General features: G+C 36.8%; 3 protein-coding genes across 4 annotated transcripts; 2 read left to right on the top strand and 1 right to left on the bottom strand.

The window, feature by feature from the left end:
• Positions 1-2,495: 2,495 nt before the first annotated feature.
• On the bottom strand, positions 2,496-3,600 carry LOC132792585 (proteasome subunit alpha type-7-1B). Its single transcript, XM_060802015.1, has 3 exons — positions 3,371-3,600; positions 3,090-3,319; positions 2,496-3,032 (listed from the first exon to the last, which is right to left on the bottom strand). Exons 1-3 carry the CDS (start codon positions 3,470-3,472, stop codon positions 2,597-2,599), a joined length of 768 nt encoding a protein of 255 aa, XP_060657998.1. The 5' UTR covers positions 3,473-3,600; the 3' UTR covers positions 2,496-2,596.
• Positions 3,601-9,421: 5,821 nt separating this feature from the next.
• Positions 9,422-13,617, top strand: LOC132793071 (dihydropyrimidinase-like). Of its 2 annotated transcripts, none has more exons than XM_060802728.1 (11): positions 9,422-9,501; positions 10,973-11,126; positions 11,189-11,329; positions 11,389-11,438; positions 11,502-11,776; positions 11,839-11,985; positions 12,038-12,276; positions 12,591-12,826; positions 12,921-13,021; positions 13,080-13,422; positions 13,482-13,617. In XM_060802728.1, exons 2-11 carry the CDS (start codon positions 10,984-10,986, stop codon positions 13,559-13,561), a joined length of 1,755 nt encoding a protein of 584 aa, XP_060658711.1. In that variant the 5' UTR covers positions 9,422-9,501; positions 10,973-10,983; the 3' UTR covers positions 13,562-13,617. The 2 variants fall into 2 exon arrangements, with proteins under 2 accessions (XP_060658711.1, XP_060658712.1); XM_060802729.1 differs by having other exon boundaries at positions 9,431-9,494.
• Positions 13,618-13,633: 16 nt separating this feature from the next.
• LOC132793073 (uncharacterized) lies at positions 13,634-14,364 on the top strand. The gene has a single exon (XM_060802731.1). It carries the CDS (start codon positions 13,680-13,682, stop codon positions 14,286-14,288), a length of 609 nt encoding a protein of 202 aa, XP_060658714.1. The 5' UTR covers positions 13,634-13,679; the 3' UTR covers positions 14,289-14,364.
• Positions 14,365-14,962: the final 598 nt, after the last annotated feature.

The raw sequence follows: 14,962 nt of genomic DNA, 5'->3' as shown, positions 1-14,962 counted from the left end.
AATTAAAATGGCAAAACTGAAATGAAAAGCCCACAATGCAAATTGTTTAACTATGAAGCGGTTAAATAATGAATAAAAGTAAATCTCACTAAACGACAACAACAATAACAACAAAGAAGAACTAAACAAGGACAAGAATAACACGTCGTTCTCATTGTGTGTTCTCGACTTAACAATACTTAGTAGAGATTTGTTTTGGTCCACTTCACACAAGTTGTTTAAATAGTTATATTGATTTAAATATTTATTAAAAATATGCCCCTAAATTGAAATATTGCCATTGACAAAAAAATATCCTTTATAAAATAAGTTTAACTTCTTTCGTATAAACCTTTATCCTCATCTTAGCAAAAGAACATAGGGTATTAAAATGGCAAATACAAAAGCAAACGCAACAAGTGCATACAAACAAAAGGCGTAAAATAAGTGAATGGAAGTGCAGAAAATGTCTCGAGGGACAAAAGAAAAGGAAAACAAGTTGAACGAAATACGGGAACAAAACGTATAAAGTACATTATATACGAGTAAAACCAAGCACTCCGCATTTGTAATGGTAGAATTTTCTCAGTCTCATTCTCAGTCTGACCAACTGTTTGCTTTCCCCTTTTTTCCTTCTCTGTGCCCTTCACGTTGTGCCTCTGCCTGTTTAAAACTCAATAAAAGTTCCAGTATGAAAAATTACTTAATGAAATTAACTGTGAAAAGTATGAGTGAAACAGGAAGAGAAAACACCAAGCAAAATACTCACAGGCGACCGAAAGCCGGGAATGCAGAGCACAACTCCACTGCAAACTCAACATTGTTACTCCGCCCCACTCGGCACTTGACACTCGACAAAGTAAATGAGTGGCAAGTGGCAAGTGGCAAGTGGAGCAGCAAGGGCAGAGTCAAAGGGAGTTTCTGTACTCTAAATAATAATACAGGAATGACGTATTGGACTATATGATTTAAGTTATATTGTGGTCTGAAGTGCAGACTCTGCACTAGCTCGTTGGTATGCTCACGTAAGCAAGGCGGCAAAAACGGTATGAAAATTCCCGCTACCCATGCCATATAAAGGGTATTATAGTGTTGTCCCAACAGGAAATGTATGTTGCAGGCCGAAGGAATCATCTCCGTGTAAATATTCTTGATGAGCGTTAACAGCCGTTACCTACAGAGATCAGAGACGATATTGTTGCACACCATAATTGTTCCGCCCACGCAAATAAAAATAAGGGAATACCAATTGTTTTTAAAGCCACGATTTTTTTAAAAAAATTTAATAACTAAAGTCTATGTGATTCCTGAATTTAATTATTTCAAATTAAAAATTTAGAATTTATGAAGAAACATAACTACTTTCTTATGTACTATACAAAAGCCTTTCTAATATTATTTTTGAAACCTGTGTTAAGGAATGTAAAATTAAAGTTTTGGTAAAAGCTTCACTCACTGTTCATAAATATGCCAGCAAAATGTATTCTGAATATTCATATTTATGAACAGTGTCAGATCGATAATTCACAATTATTGTTTATTTACTATGGGTAGGTATGTTTGTATTCTTTTTCATATGAACTGTAGTTTAAACTTTAATGTTAGTATAGGTTACAGCCCTAGTTAACGAGGGGAACGAAACCGTAAGGATGTGAAATTAAAAGACAAATAAAATACATATGAAGAATTTAATTTCAGCCCTAAAAATTTGTATTTATAATTTAACATTTGATATTTTTAAGAAACTTTGTATGATCCGCGCACTTAAAGTTTCACTATTAGATGGACAACAGTTTAATTGCAGAGTCAGATATCAATCTAATGCATACAAGTTTTCTGTTGCTGCCAGATAATTGATAAATATCTAAAGTTTATTAGAGCAACTTCGATAATATTAACTGAATTTTCACGGAATTGGAAATACGCGCACTCGAACACAAACTTTCCATCATAGATTTCGGGTTCGAACATTCTCTCAGTCATAGTGCGGACATTACCCAGGGCATACATTTGATTAAAACGCTTGCTTCAACTAAATAAACACGTTACAAATGGCACTTCGGGCTGAATTTTGTGAGTTGTGAGTAAGCATAGGTTGAAAATATTGAAGCCAACACAAACTGCCAATACTCGCACTATATATATCCATATACTATATGTATAATTGTGTGTGTTTGGGTGTTCAATTTTGGCGTAAATTCAATTCCCATTTTCACTTAAAAGTTTCTAACTCGTCTTTTGCCATCCCGTTGCCTGCACATAAAAGCTGGCCAAGTTAAGATAGCGTCCATCTGAAATGGTCAAGGAATTTGAGCGTTGTGAGGACGATGGACGATGGACGATGGACGATGCGATGAAGTATATAAACATGCCCTTGAGGCAAATTAAGTGATTTGCTCACTTTACACATTTTTCGTGCTGATTACTTTCCCTCATCTACCTTTCCCATACCCTTGCCAGCTTGCAGTTGGCATATTCCGCAAGCATCCCTTGAGAATGAGCCAAATACGGAAAGAGAAAGAGAGAGGTTAAAATTAAATTGCCGAGAGAGAACAAAAAAAAAGAACTTTCATGAAGTCTTGATTGGACCGAAAGGTTAACTAAATCGCTCTCCAAATCAAGTCGCCGCGGTGCGCTGTTGCTGCTTTTGCTTAGCCTCCTCCTCGGCAACCTCCTGCTTAATGAGCTGAACCATGTAGGCTATCATCTCGGGGGCAACTTTGGTCATCGGCTCGTTGTGCTTCAGCACAACCACTTCGAAGAAACTCGGACCCAATGATGTGGACAAATGCAAGGTGCGCACCATCTGCTTGACGGCTTCTACCTCATTGGGGGCGTTAATCATCGCACTGCGATTCTTCTCAATGTACGTTCTGACTGCTTGGCCCAATCGCCCCGTTGAGTTGGCCTGCCACTCGTAATAGATTCCCGAAGGCTCGGTCTGGAACAAATGCGGCTTTCCATCCACATCGAAGCCACCTATGATGCAGGAGACACCGTATGGACGCAGTCCATTCGTATGGGAATTCTGTTGTTTTAATTTGGCAATGTATCTGTGGCGAGTGATGCCATTAGCATAATGAACACCAAACTGAATTAATTCCCATTACCGTGTAATGTATTCCACAGACGCTGGTCTCTCCCGGTTTAGGCAATGCATTTGAGCCTCAATCTGGGCACGATTAATGAGCACTCGAGCATCGGCCGTAAGACCAGCAAAAGTAATTATCAAATGATCGTCAAGTTTTTTAATTTTATGTGTCGCCCTCTCGACTTGCAGTGGATCGACAGCCTTTTTCTCCACTCCCAGCACTATGCAATTCCTTGTGCACAATCCGACCTAAGCGAACCCAATTAGTAACCATCAAATGATTATCACACGAATAAATACCACTGTTGAACCCCTGCGAACTGCCTCCTGAGCGTATTCCACCTGTAACAGGTGTCCGTCGGGGGAGAAAATTGTCACGGCACCATCATAGCGACTTGACATGGCAATAACTATACATTGGATTTAGATTTATACGAGTGAATTTTGATTTGCAATTGAATTTAATTTCAACAATAACTAGAATTCGACTAATTCACAACATTTGACATTACACCGAAAAAAAATTTACTAAGAATTTTCTTCTAAAAAGTGTGTAAACAACATGAAAATGTAGAAATAAAAGAACAAATCTTGATTTCAAAAACTTTTCATATAAAGCCTAGTTCTTATTAATAGGGGTAAAAATCATATAATTTTAAGACCAAAATATGTTTATATTATATTTGATAGTTTTTTTTTTGACTAAGTATGCGAAATTATGCCGTTCCCTACTATATATATATTTTATTATTGAACATTGTACTTACGAAATTCTTATTGAATCTCAGAGGATTTCAGCCCAGGATCGTTACCTTTAGATCGACTAACTGAGCTACGAATGAATGCACTGAAAGATAGCTAGAATGTAGAAATTTCGGTGGATTCAAGAATTCTTGTAAGAATTTCGTATATTTAGATTAATTTTCTTAGATTTAGCAATTTCATCTAAGATGATAAGACATCTTGTGCTATTTTAAAAACATAATTTTTTAAATAAATGTTCTTGGTCTTAGAAACTGTTTTTTTTCAGTGTACGCGCCATGTAAATGAGATTTCATCACCTGTGAAAATTGTAACCAAATCATGTCATCATGGCACATTTAGTGCCGAAATGTTCCCTAAAATACAAATAACAATAGAACCAATCTGAAGCATTGAAACGATAATCGAAACAGCTTCATTTGGCTAATGTGCTTTCGAGTCCTGAATCCTGAGCCCTCAGCATCATTGTGTTTAGTATGCTACAAACGCACTGCCCGCCATAAATTTATATTTAACATTTTATGACAACCGTGTGTCTGAGGTCGTGTGACCAAGGTTCGAATGCTTGGCGGCATACTTAGTAGGATTAAACACGTGCCAACGTCCTGGCTGCAGCGTCATGAAATGCTTGTATCCCCGATTCCTGAACACGTCTGTTCATTCTGTCCAACATTCAACTGCCAAATAAATAAATTGCAAAACGCATCAAAGCGCTACGCATATGAACAATAAATATAATTCTACACAATTTAATTATTTCAAACTTTTTCCCATCATATTAAATAAATTGCAATTCCCTCCGGCTAAACATTTTCGCAATACCAATGGTAAATGCGGTTAGATTGCACCTTTTCACCTTTTCCGCATTTCCATGCGCTCTGCGTACTTTTCCCTTGAAGGCAATAGCTGAATAAATTAAACATTCTCGCATTCGAAGCGAAGCGACGTCAAATCGACAATTAAATGAAATAACTGTCAACATATCGATTCGATTGGTTATTTAATTCATTTAATGAGATGATTTCATTGTGGCTATAATTAAATAAGCTGCAGCATTTCATATATCAACATGGAATTAATCAATTAGTAATAAAAATAATTTATAGAATCTAAATTCATGTTTACATTTGTTAAGCCCAGAGCAAAAAATCATTGCAATACATTTTAAAATTGTTGCTGTAATTTTGATTGGTGTATTTACTATTTACTCCGGTTGGGAGTTTACGATAATTAGGGTCTGTTCACTTCTCATTTTTGACTTTTCGTAGTTATTCTCTCCGTTGAGGTTTTTGTGTTTATTTTTAGAAGAACTGGGGATTAACCTGCATTAGCTTGTCCTAATCACGAAATGAGCAATAATAATTTGGTTATCATGGAAATGATTTCTATTTGTATTATATCTAAACCTGTTTCTACCGACTTACAGATTAAACAACTCAACACACTCGTGGTAAATGAAACAAAATTATTAAAAATTATTAATTATACCAAAAATTATATAAATTACTTTTAAATTTCGCTCCTTGAACACACTGCCGAGATACAAGTATTGCACAAATTAGGAATGAACTTAATATTATTAGCTACTCTTCAAAAGTTCGCCTGTAACTAAAGATACGAGATGGCATCCTTGATTTTAATAATATTCCATTTTAATAAATAAGAAGCAAATAATACTATTCATTAAAAGCTTAGAGTTGCTTTGCAGTAATTTAAGCTATAACGTTTTTAATTAACCATAATATCATAGTCACCTACTGTTCAATTGATTTAAAACGTCTCTTGGAAAGGACTTTGGCAATTTATGGACGTAAAGACTATGAACCTAAAATGCTAAATAAACTTAGTCTGCGTAATGAATACAGTAACTTTTACAGCGAATTTGGAATACATAGCTCTTATAGTATATTTTACAATCTTTTGCTTAATTATAAAAATGTTTGTACTACTTTTTGGGGTCGGAAGTCGCTGCTTCAAGCTGTAAAATAATTTTCACTTTACACAAAACCAATAAACTCAATTTTCCCCTTCTTAATAAAAGCACAGAATAAACAATTTAAAAATTCAAGTGTCAAGATAAGAATTCATTAAGTTATTATTTTCTATTAGATTATTGATATTTTGACGTCTTATGCCTATTAATCAGAGGTGTTTAAGTTGAATTTGTATTGTTGTCTTAGATAATACGTGGTATTTGCTTGAGGCCTGTATAAATTAAAGGAAATAACAACAATGGAAAAAGCATGGGCAAGTGTAGACAAGCTATCGACATAAAACAAGGCAGCAACATGAACGAAAAGCAATGAAAAGAGAGAAAGTCTTATGGAAGTTTGCTCGATTTGTTTACTCGAAGCTTAATTTGTAGCGGCAAATGGTGTTGATTATTGTTTTTCTTGTTCCGCCTTCTTTATTTAGCCTCACATCTTATCTCTCCTCTAACTACAGCTTTATCGCCAGCTTCAGCTACAGCTACAGATACAGCTGTATCTCCATTTCTCATGCCACATCGTTGAAAGCTGAAAGCTGCCGTCAACGCAACTAAAGACCAATAAAAGTTAAGGGTGCTACAGTGGATAAACACGATTTCAAGTATTCTTTTCGAGCGCTTTAGACACACTCCACAACTCCAAGTTGAACGTTTTGTCTGGAAATTAATGATCAGCATTGCGAAGCTGTAAATGGTAAGTGACAATTAAGTATATGCCATTTATTGTATGTCTTTTCCCCGCAGCGAAATTTTTCGTGTTTTGCTTGACGTGTGGAGAAATTCGCTTATTAATTAAAAGCCTTTTGTAATTTGTTATTATCAACATCTGCCAAATACTGCGAGAAAATTATCAGCTGGCGTGACATTAGATTACGACAAAAGTTTGTGCATTTAACAACTTGTGTGTTGATATTGAAATGTTTTGAAATATTCATTGGTTAAACTACATCTCCATATTTTGAATAGTATTTCCATTTGAGTTGAACAACAAGAACATTATTTGGCGCTGGTTGGAACTTTTTCCACAGCTGGCAGCGCGACAATCATCCAACAACAGATACGCTTCAGAAATCTTTGAATGCAGATGCGATGTTTGGCTGTGAGTTTGAGGTGAGCCGGGGTCAAAGTGGCTGCTTTTTCATAGGTTGGATGGCGAGATGGCGAAGGGAGGCAAAAAGTAGGCGTCACTTAAGTAAACGCAGCAGGAGAGATAGCAAAAAGCGGACATTGGATGGCGCCTGAAACTGATTCACCTGCTGTTGCAAATAGCGCCCAGACATTCGCCTGAGCCCTTTTAATAAACCGAGCGAGCAACGCACGGCATTGTTGACTTTTCTCTGTATTCAGGTACTTTTGCAGTAAGGCACTCTTGCAGCCACTAAAGTGCCATTTAGTGTCAACGAACTGACTAACGTCCTTCCCTGCTCCTTCTCCATTCCACTTTCCAGTTATTAAGTCGTTTGTGTTTATGAAAGAACCCTACACTCCGGCTGTAACTCTGGTTCTGACTCTCTGGCTTTAGCATTAGCTTTGGTTATCCAAGTTGATAGACGCAGACGTGATGCGTTCCCGGCTGCCCATGGCAGCTGTGCAGACACGCAGCTTATTATGAGCACACGTCTCAGGATCAGAAGCAGTAGCAGCAACAGCAGCAGCTGGATGCCAATTCATCGACTGTCCAGTCATGTATACGTCCCAATTGCCTTATTGAGCTAAGCACCGCGGGCTTTGCCGACAAAGTTAGCCAAAAACTATCGAAAGTTTTTTCCTGCAACGTGTCGGCCTTCTTAAATTGGTTTTCACTAATACTAATACCCAATCTAATTAGGCGCCAACCTCTGCTTGCCTTTTTGGGCGAGGGTCTCTTCTAAGCGATAATTCAATTTAACCATAAGAGTGAGAGTATCGAAGGCAGAAAATCTTGTAACGTGCTTTAATAATAGCTAATGACATATACAAATTTAAAGGTTAAAGACTAAATGTGCATTAAACTGCGCTTTTAAAGAGAATTTACAACCATGCTCCTGAGCAACATCCACGAGAAGAGTAAAGTGCATCCAATTGCTGTAAAGTGCAACGCATTTTAAACTGCAATCAGTAAGACAGACGAATCGCTCAATTCCCTCTTCTCTCTCTCTCTTTCTCTTCCCTCCCGTTCCACTTCCTCTCGTTATCTGGATGGCAAGCTAAAAGCCAAATGGCGACAAATGCCTCACAAATTAATGGCAATGGGTGCGCGGTGCTTCAACGCTCTTGATAAATAAAAATGTTACTTTAAAATTGGAAATTGCAAGCTGAAAGAAGGGAATGGCAAATAGAGAGTGAATTGAGCAATGAACAGGGAGAGTGTCAAGACAATCGAAGGGAGAAAATAAATTTTACTAATGGTCAAGATGCATCAAGTAAATTGTGAGTTCAGCTGTCACTGCAGCTGCAACTTGACAACTGCTTTAATAAGAAAAGAAAGTTGAATTCAATAACTAAAATGTAAATTACTATTATATTTCATCAAAAACAAAATTAATGCGAAGTTTGCTTCATTTGAAATAAAAGCAACTACATAGAAATTTAATTAACAATCAGCTAAGTAATTCTCTGTACATTTATTATTTAATACTTGCAAGCAATCGAGAGAAGGGAACAGTTTTATGCTGCTATTGCAATGCTAAAGCTGCGTTCGAATGACCATAAATTGCTTTGCGCTCGTTGAGACAAAATAAGAGCGAACAGAATAAACGTAACTCCTAATTTATGATGACTCTATATTTACTAGGAGAACAGGTGAAAACAAAAACAACAGCAGCGACGACATCTAAATTTCCTCAATGAATTTCTGCTCCTGAGCGCAGAAAGTAATTGAAAAAAAAAACTAATTGCATTCTACTAAATCATTGCCTTAATAAAATGTCAGTAAAGCTTATTTAAAGATTAATTGCTAGAACTTTTAAAGCTATTGGCAACAACTGAATGCCAACAGAAACATGGCATGGAATGGGATTTGGATTTGGAATTCGGTAGCTATCAATACGACGACAACACATTACATTTATGTAGTTTCCTTTTTATATTCAAACATAGCAATTGCAACTGTCGGACACACGGCGACACCCGACCCGCATGCATATAAACATTTCACGGCTGGCGACATATCTGCGATGTTTTTATGGCAGACGTGCGGTCCATAGTTCTTGGCTGAGTTTGTGCTTCTGTGCTTCCTGTGTGGATTCAAGCTGTGCGCACAAATAAACAAACAATGGAATGAAAACAGCTAACAAAAACTGAAGGAAAATGTATCTGTGGCCTGGCTGCTATCGCTTTATAATCCACTTTATATTTTCACACTACCACCAAAATTGAATATAAAAGTAAATCTTGTCTTCTCTCGAGATTATCGTTCTGCGGTAACATGTAAAATGGCATTTACAATGATTAACGAGAAGAATGTTTACACATAATATAAACCTCATAACATTTGAATTTAGCTTTTGAATTCGATAAATTATCGACTTATCGCCGTTGAGTTGATCACTCTATTTAACAGAGGGCTAACAGTTCCCCTAGAGCACAATATCGTTTTCTGTTAATAACATTTCACTTCTAGTCTTATTTGATTCATATTTTAAAGCGAAGTGGAGGTGTGCACAGCAATATCCATATCAAAAAATATCATAAGAGGTTAACGGTAAATTTTAAAAACATATCTTTTGCAATTAATTACTTATGAATTTTAATTATGATTTACTGTGCATTTTATAGTGTAGTTTAATCAATTTCGCAATCAATTTTATATGTGCATAGTATATTAAAGTATATATACGACAAAGTTCTTCTATGCGTGCATATATAGACGCAGTAAAATTGTTTATTGGTGTTCACAAACATATGTATGTTATATATAGCTTCAATACATAGTGTTATAAATGTATGTCATACACTTTAATCTTTATGAGCAAAAGAAAATTTGTTTTGCTCAAATCAGTGCGAAAAACCATTTTTTTGCAATTACTTGACAAACGAATGGGCAAATGCATAGGTATTTATTACATACTATATACTATATGTTACGTATGGATGCATATACGTTTGCGTGTGGTTTTCAAAGCCATTCGCATGGGGTCGCACTGTGAAAATTAGTTCCATTTTCGTACTGTAAGATATTTTTATACACAATATTTCCAGAATTGTTATTGTAGTGCTCTTGAGCTTAGCCATACCGAAATTGTTATGTTCATGTGTATTTATTGACGTATAAACAAACTTTTTACGCTTGTTTTTTAAATAGCTGGAATAGCATAATAAAAGTATATACAAATAAATTTCTATATTTATATACATAGTATATCTATCTATCTACGTACATATGTTATATATCTCTATACATATATTTATTTGTATGTATTTATATGCTCAAATATCTAATAAAATGCTACCTATGACTGAACAAATTTACACTTGTGATTTGGATTGAATTTGGGATTATTTATACATATGCAAACACTTGTTATTACGAATACATACTACATACATATGTATATGTATATAATATATGTATGTTATGTTTCTGCAATATAGAGCAATGCCGAAAAATACAATTCCGCCAGACGTCCCACATCGACAAAAAAAATTAAAATGAAATTAATTTTCCACGTTTGCAGTTCTGCACATGTTTTACATTTCTTTCAATGCATATTTTTAAAAACTAAAATTTAAAGGACTGCAATCTTTGTAAAATTAAGCTTGAGTAGATTGGACCTTTTCTGGGTTAAGCTACTACATAAAACAATAATCACTTCAAAATAAAAAGAAAAAGCCTCATGCGTAATTTAATACACATACTTAGAGAGCCAAAACTTATTTAAAAACAAAAAATTGTTTTTGCAAGAAACATTCTTGCTCAGAATAAAATATTGCCTCAGCTTTCTCTAAAACTTATTTTTAAGTTAATGTTTGCAAAAATAAGTTTAGGCAAATATCGTAGAAAAATCAACGTTATCACGAATGATTCTATAATATAGTCAAGCAGGTCAAGCTAACTAAAACTTATGCACTTTGATCACAGTAACGACAATAGCACGAAAAGAACAAATTAATTTTCAATGTTGACCAGTTAATGATTCGAAATACTAAAAACCGGATTTTTTTGTAAATTTCAGAGTCAAGAATAATGGCGAGTAGTCCGAACCCGGTCAAAAAAGTGCCGATACACTTGCAAAGTGCTCAGAACAGAGTTTACATTAAAAACGGCGAGATTGTCAATCATGACAAAGCATTCAAAGCCGATGTCTACATTGAAGATGGCATCATAAAGTAAATAAACAACAAATCCAAAGATTCAGCAATTATCTTATTAAATAATGTGTTTCGTACAGATTTATAGGTCCTGCCGCAGATATAACCGTCCCCGGCGGAGTGCGTACGATCGATGCCAGTGGAAAATTAATTATCCCGGGCGGAATTGATCCTCATACTCATATGCAGCTTCCCTTCGGCAATGCGGTGGCTGTAGATGAGTAAGTACTCCTTAAAGTTATTTGGTTTACAATCCTAAGAATATTTTCCTTTGAAATAGCTTCTATCATGGAACAAAGGCTGCAGTGGCTGGTGGCACAACTATGATAAGTAAGAGCATATAAACTTCACTATATACACTAGAAATTGTAATAATAATTTGGCTTATAATAGTTGATTTCGTGTTGCCAAATAAAAACGAGTCCATGCTTGAAGCCTATGACAAGTGGCGCTCTTGGGCCGATCCAAAGGTTTGTTGTGACTATGGCTTCCATGTCGGTATAACTTGGTGGTCCAAATCGGTGTCCAAAGAGTTAGGCATACTTTGCAATGAGCTTGGCGTCAATTCCTTTAAAACATTCATGGCCTATAAGGGTCTCTATCAGCTCAATGATTCAGATCTCTTGGATGTATTCGAGCGCATTAGAGAACTAAAAGCTGTAGCCATGGTAAGTGAATGATGTATTTAGCAAAATATACTACGACTAAAAGTACTTCATATACCCATCAGGTACATGCTGAGAACGGAGATATTATCGCCAAGAACGCCGCGCGTTTACTTGCCGAGGGTGTCACAGGTCCAGAAGGACACGAGCTATCGCGTCAAGAGGAAGTTGAGGCTGAAGCCGTGCATCGTGCCTGCATTTTGGCTCATCAAGTAAGTGTGTTGCAACTCAAAGATACAAGAGTTCAATTCATATCCCTCTTAGGTCGATTGTCCACTCTATGTGGTCCACGTTATGAGCAAATCGGCTGGCATCGAGTTAGCCCGGGCTCGTCAGCGTTATAACAAGAAATACATATTCGGTGAAACCCTTGCGGCAGCGCTTGGAACTGATGGCACTCATTATCGTTGCCAACACTTTGGACATGCGGCTGCCCATGTGCTCAGTCCTCCTTTGAGACCCGACAAAACAACTCCCGAGTTTATGATGAAATTATTGGCCAGGTGAGGATGTCCAAAGGAATCCTAAGCTTTTCACTCGAACTAACTTTGGCTCACGTTAACCTAACTACAGTTAACATTTTGTTATAACATTTACGTAAGATCATGATTCACTATTTACTGCAACGACTATGTCTGAAATACCGAAATGTTCAGAAAATCCTTTGCCGCACTCACAGAAGAGTTCATCATAGTATGTACGTACTGTATAATTTACTTTCCATTCCCATTCATATTAACACATTCCAATTCACGCCGAGTTTATTATTTGGTTTGACTATTAAATTGTATTAATTTATCATTTCGAATATTCACAGCGATGATCTGCAAACCACAGGCAGCGATAACTGCACCTTCAACAAGAGCCAGAAGGAGCTTGGCCTTGGCGATTTTACGAAAATACCGAATGGAGTCAACGGGGTTGAAGATCGTATGTCGCTGGTATGGGAAAGAGGTGTGCACAGTGGACTCCTCGATCCCTGCCGATTCGTCGCCATAACTAGTACAAACGCGGCAAGAATATTTAATATATATCCGCAAAAAGGAAGAATTGGTATGATTCTTATATATGTATATACATATATATACTCCGTTAACTTTTTCCTTTAATTAGAAATGTTAATAACAAATTTTCGACTATCTTTTAGCTGTTGGCTCCGATGCTGATATCGTTATTTGGGATCCTCAGGCCACACGCACCATTTCTAAGGATACCCATCACCATGCATGCGATTTTAATATCTTTGAGGTAACACACACTTTAATACTAAACAAATCAGATTCCTAATTGTTTTATTATTTTCAAGGGTATGACAGTGCATGGTGTGCCAGAGTATGTGTTGGTACGAGGACGCATCTGCGTTGAGAATGGTTCAGTTCGTGTCGCAGAAGGATTCGGGCGTTTTATTCCCTCGCCCCTAAGACCTGCATTTGTTTATGATAGTCTTGAGGGCAAGGTGGAAGAGGAGCAGGTGGACCAGAAAAATAGCAATGGGAACAGTCGGGTTGCCGATTTGGATGCTCAGGTATCTTCTCAGCTACCACCTGCCGTTATGTTCTCCGGAAAAACGACTCCCACCACCCCTGAAGGAAGCCGTGGGCGTGTTGATGGTAAACGGGATTTGCAGGAATCTTCATTCTCGATTAGCCGTGAGTTTGTTGTGAATTATTGGGAATACAGTAAGTAAAAAAATGTCACTTTATTGCAGAGGAACTGGACACCGCAGGAGTTCGTTCCTCTATCAAAGTACACAATCCACCAGGGGGTAAATCTTCCGGCTTTTGGTAGTTACCAAATACATATATTTGTTTACTCTTATGGCAAAAATAAATCTTTAAAAAATATTGAGATTCTATTTCATTTGTATGAATACAACATATGTTAAACACATCCAAGCAATCGAACAATGTTTAAATCTCAAAATAAAGAAGTAACGACGAAATTCCAAAATGGACGTAGCAGCTTTTCCTCCCAAGCAATCCCGCCAAGAAGCACATCAACAGCAACTTGTAAAGCCAAGTGTGCCAAAATAACAGCCAGAGTAAGATTGCTGCCGTCTCCAAATCAGTCCAATGCAAAGAAGGTGGAGCCAAAGTCAACGCAGCACTCAGCCAAACCCGATCAACAAAATACACAAAAGTTGCTGAACAAATCCCCGCCTTCAACTGGACGTAACGTCCAATTGAATTCCAAGCTAGGTTGCTCAGCATCAAATGGCCGTAAGGGAACTGTTACAGTTAACAAACATTCTCGTCCCTTTGTGTCCACCACTCGCGTCTTTCGACCTTCCTCCTCCAAAATCTTCGATTATGATCTATCCCGGGAAGAGAAACGCCACTTTGCTGACTGCCGCAATCCCATGAAGTCTGTACCAAATGATGAGCTGCAGTTGCTACGGAATGGACATCGGGTCACATACTTAGAGACGCGCTATGACCGCTCCCCAGATAAAAGATACAACTATCCCGAAGCAACCAGCTGGCGCTATGGTTGGTTCCATCGTACCGGTGTATAAGCATTAACTATAATTGGTAACTCAATAGAGCTTTTTAACATTGATAAATAAATTACAGTTTCCAAGGATTTTCAAACATTTTCTTTTATTATTTAATAATAATTTCACCATTTTCTAATGTGTGTTACCAATTGAAATTGGAAACTTGTTTAGCGGACGAAGTAATAATGTTCTATATAAAATATGTCATAGGTTAAACACAAATCAGGAGTAATAATCTGACAAAAACTTTGACTTCCAATACAATTGTTCTTTACGGAGACCAGGAATAAAATATTTATATAATGAGCACACTCTGATTGCCAATGCCCAAGTACAAATTGCATAATCCTAATCGTTTACATTGCTAGCGACTTTGATAACCACATCCGAGATTCTTAGTATGCATGTTGCATTATATGCTGCGATGCTGTTATGTGTCTGGCATTTAAAGTAATCCATCCATCTAAGTGGGAAGTCAGTCGACTGCAAGTCGCCCAAGTTTGAAGCAACTTATTGCCGGTTCTGAAGCATTTTGATTGACTGGTGAATCAACTGGTCTGGTCATCAACTTTTAAGTTGTTGCCGAAACATTTCCTATTGCAATGGTTGTTTTTCTTTTTTACTTTTCTGTCTTTTTGTTCAAGACAAACTCAGTTGTAAGTAATTCACTGAACGTCTGCATATGGAGCGTG

Source organism: Drosophila nasuta, chromosome 3, assembly GCF_023558535.2.
Source record: "Drosophila nasuta strain 15112-1781.00 chromosome 3, ASM2355853v1, whole genome shotgun sequence".
Classification (NCBI taxonomy): domain Eukaryota; kingdom Metazoa; phylum Arthropoda; class Insecta; order Diptera; family Drosophilidae; genus Drosophila; species Drosophila nasuta.
The sequence above is the reverse complement of the archived record's forward strand: the minus strand, read 5'-3'. Positions and strand labels throughout refer to the sequence as shown.

Coding starts and splice junctions, on each gene's coding strand:
- LOC132792585 (XM_060802015.1), bottom strand. CDS start 3,472: ATGTCAAGTCGCTATGATGGTGCCGTGACAATTTTCTCCCCCGACGGA. Junction 3,320..3,370: donor TTCGCAGGGGTTCAACAGTG/GTATTTATTCGT, acceptor GGGTTCGCTTAG/GTCGGATTGTGCACAAGGAA. Junction 3,033..3,089: donor TCTGTGGAATACATTACACG/GTAATGGGAATT, acceptor CACTCGCCACAG/ATACATTGCCAAATTAAAAC.
- LOC132793071 (XM_060802728.1), top strand. CDS start 10,984: ATGGCGAGTAGTCCGAACCCGGTCAAAAAAGTGCCGATACACTTGCAA. Junction 11,330..11,388: donor AATGCGGTGGCTGTAGATGA/GTAAGTACTCCT, acceptor CCTTTGAAATAG/CTTCTATCATGGAACAAAGG. Junction 13,022..13,079: donor GCGATTTTAATATCTTTGAG/GTAACACACACT, acceptor ATTATTTTCAAG/GGTATGACAGTGCATGGTGT.
- LOC132793073 (XM_060802731.1), top strand. CDS start 13,680: ATGTTTAAATCTCAAAATAAAGAAGTAACGACGAAATTCCAAAATGGA.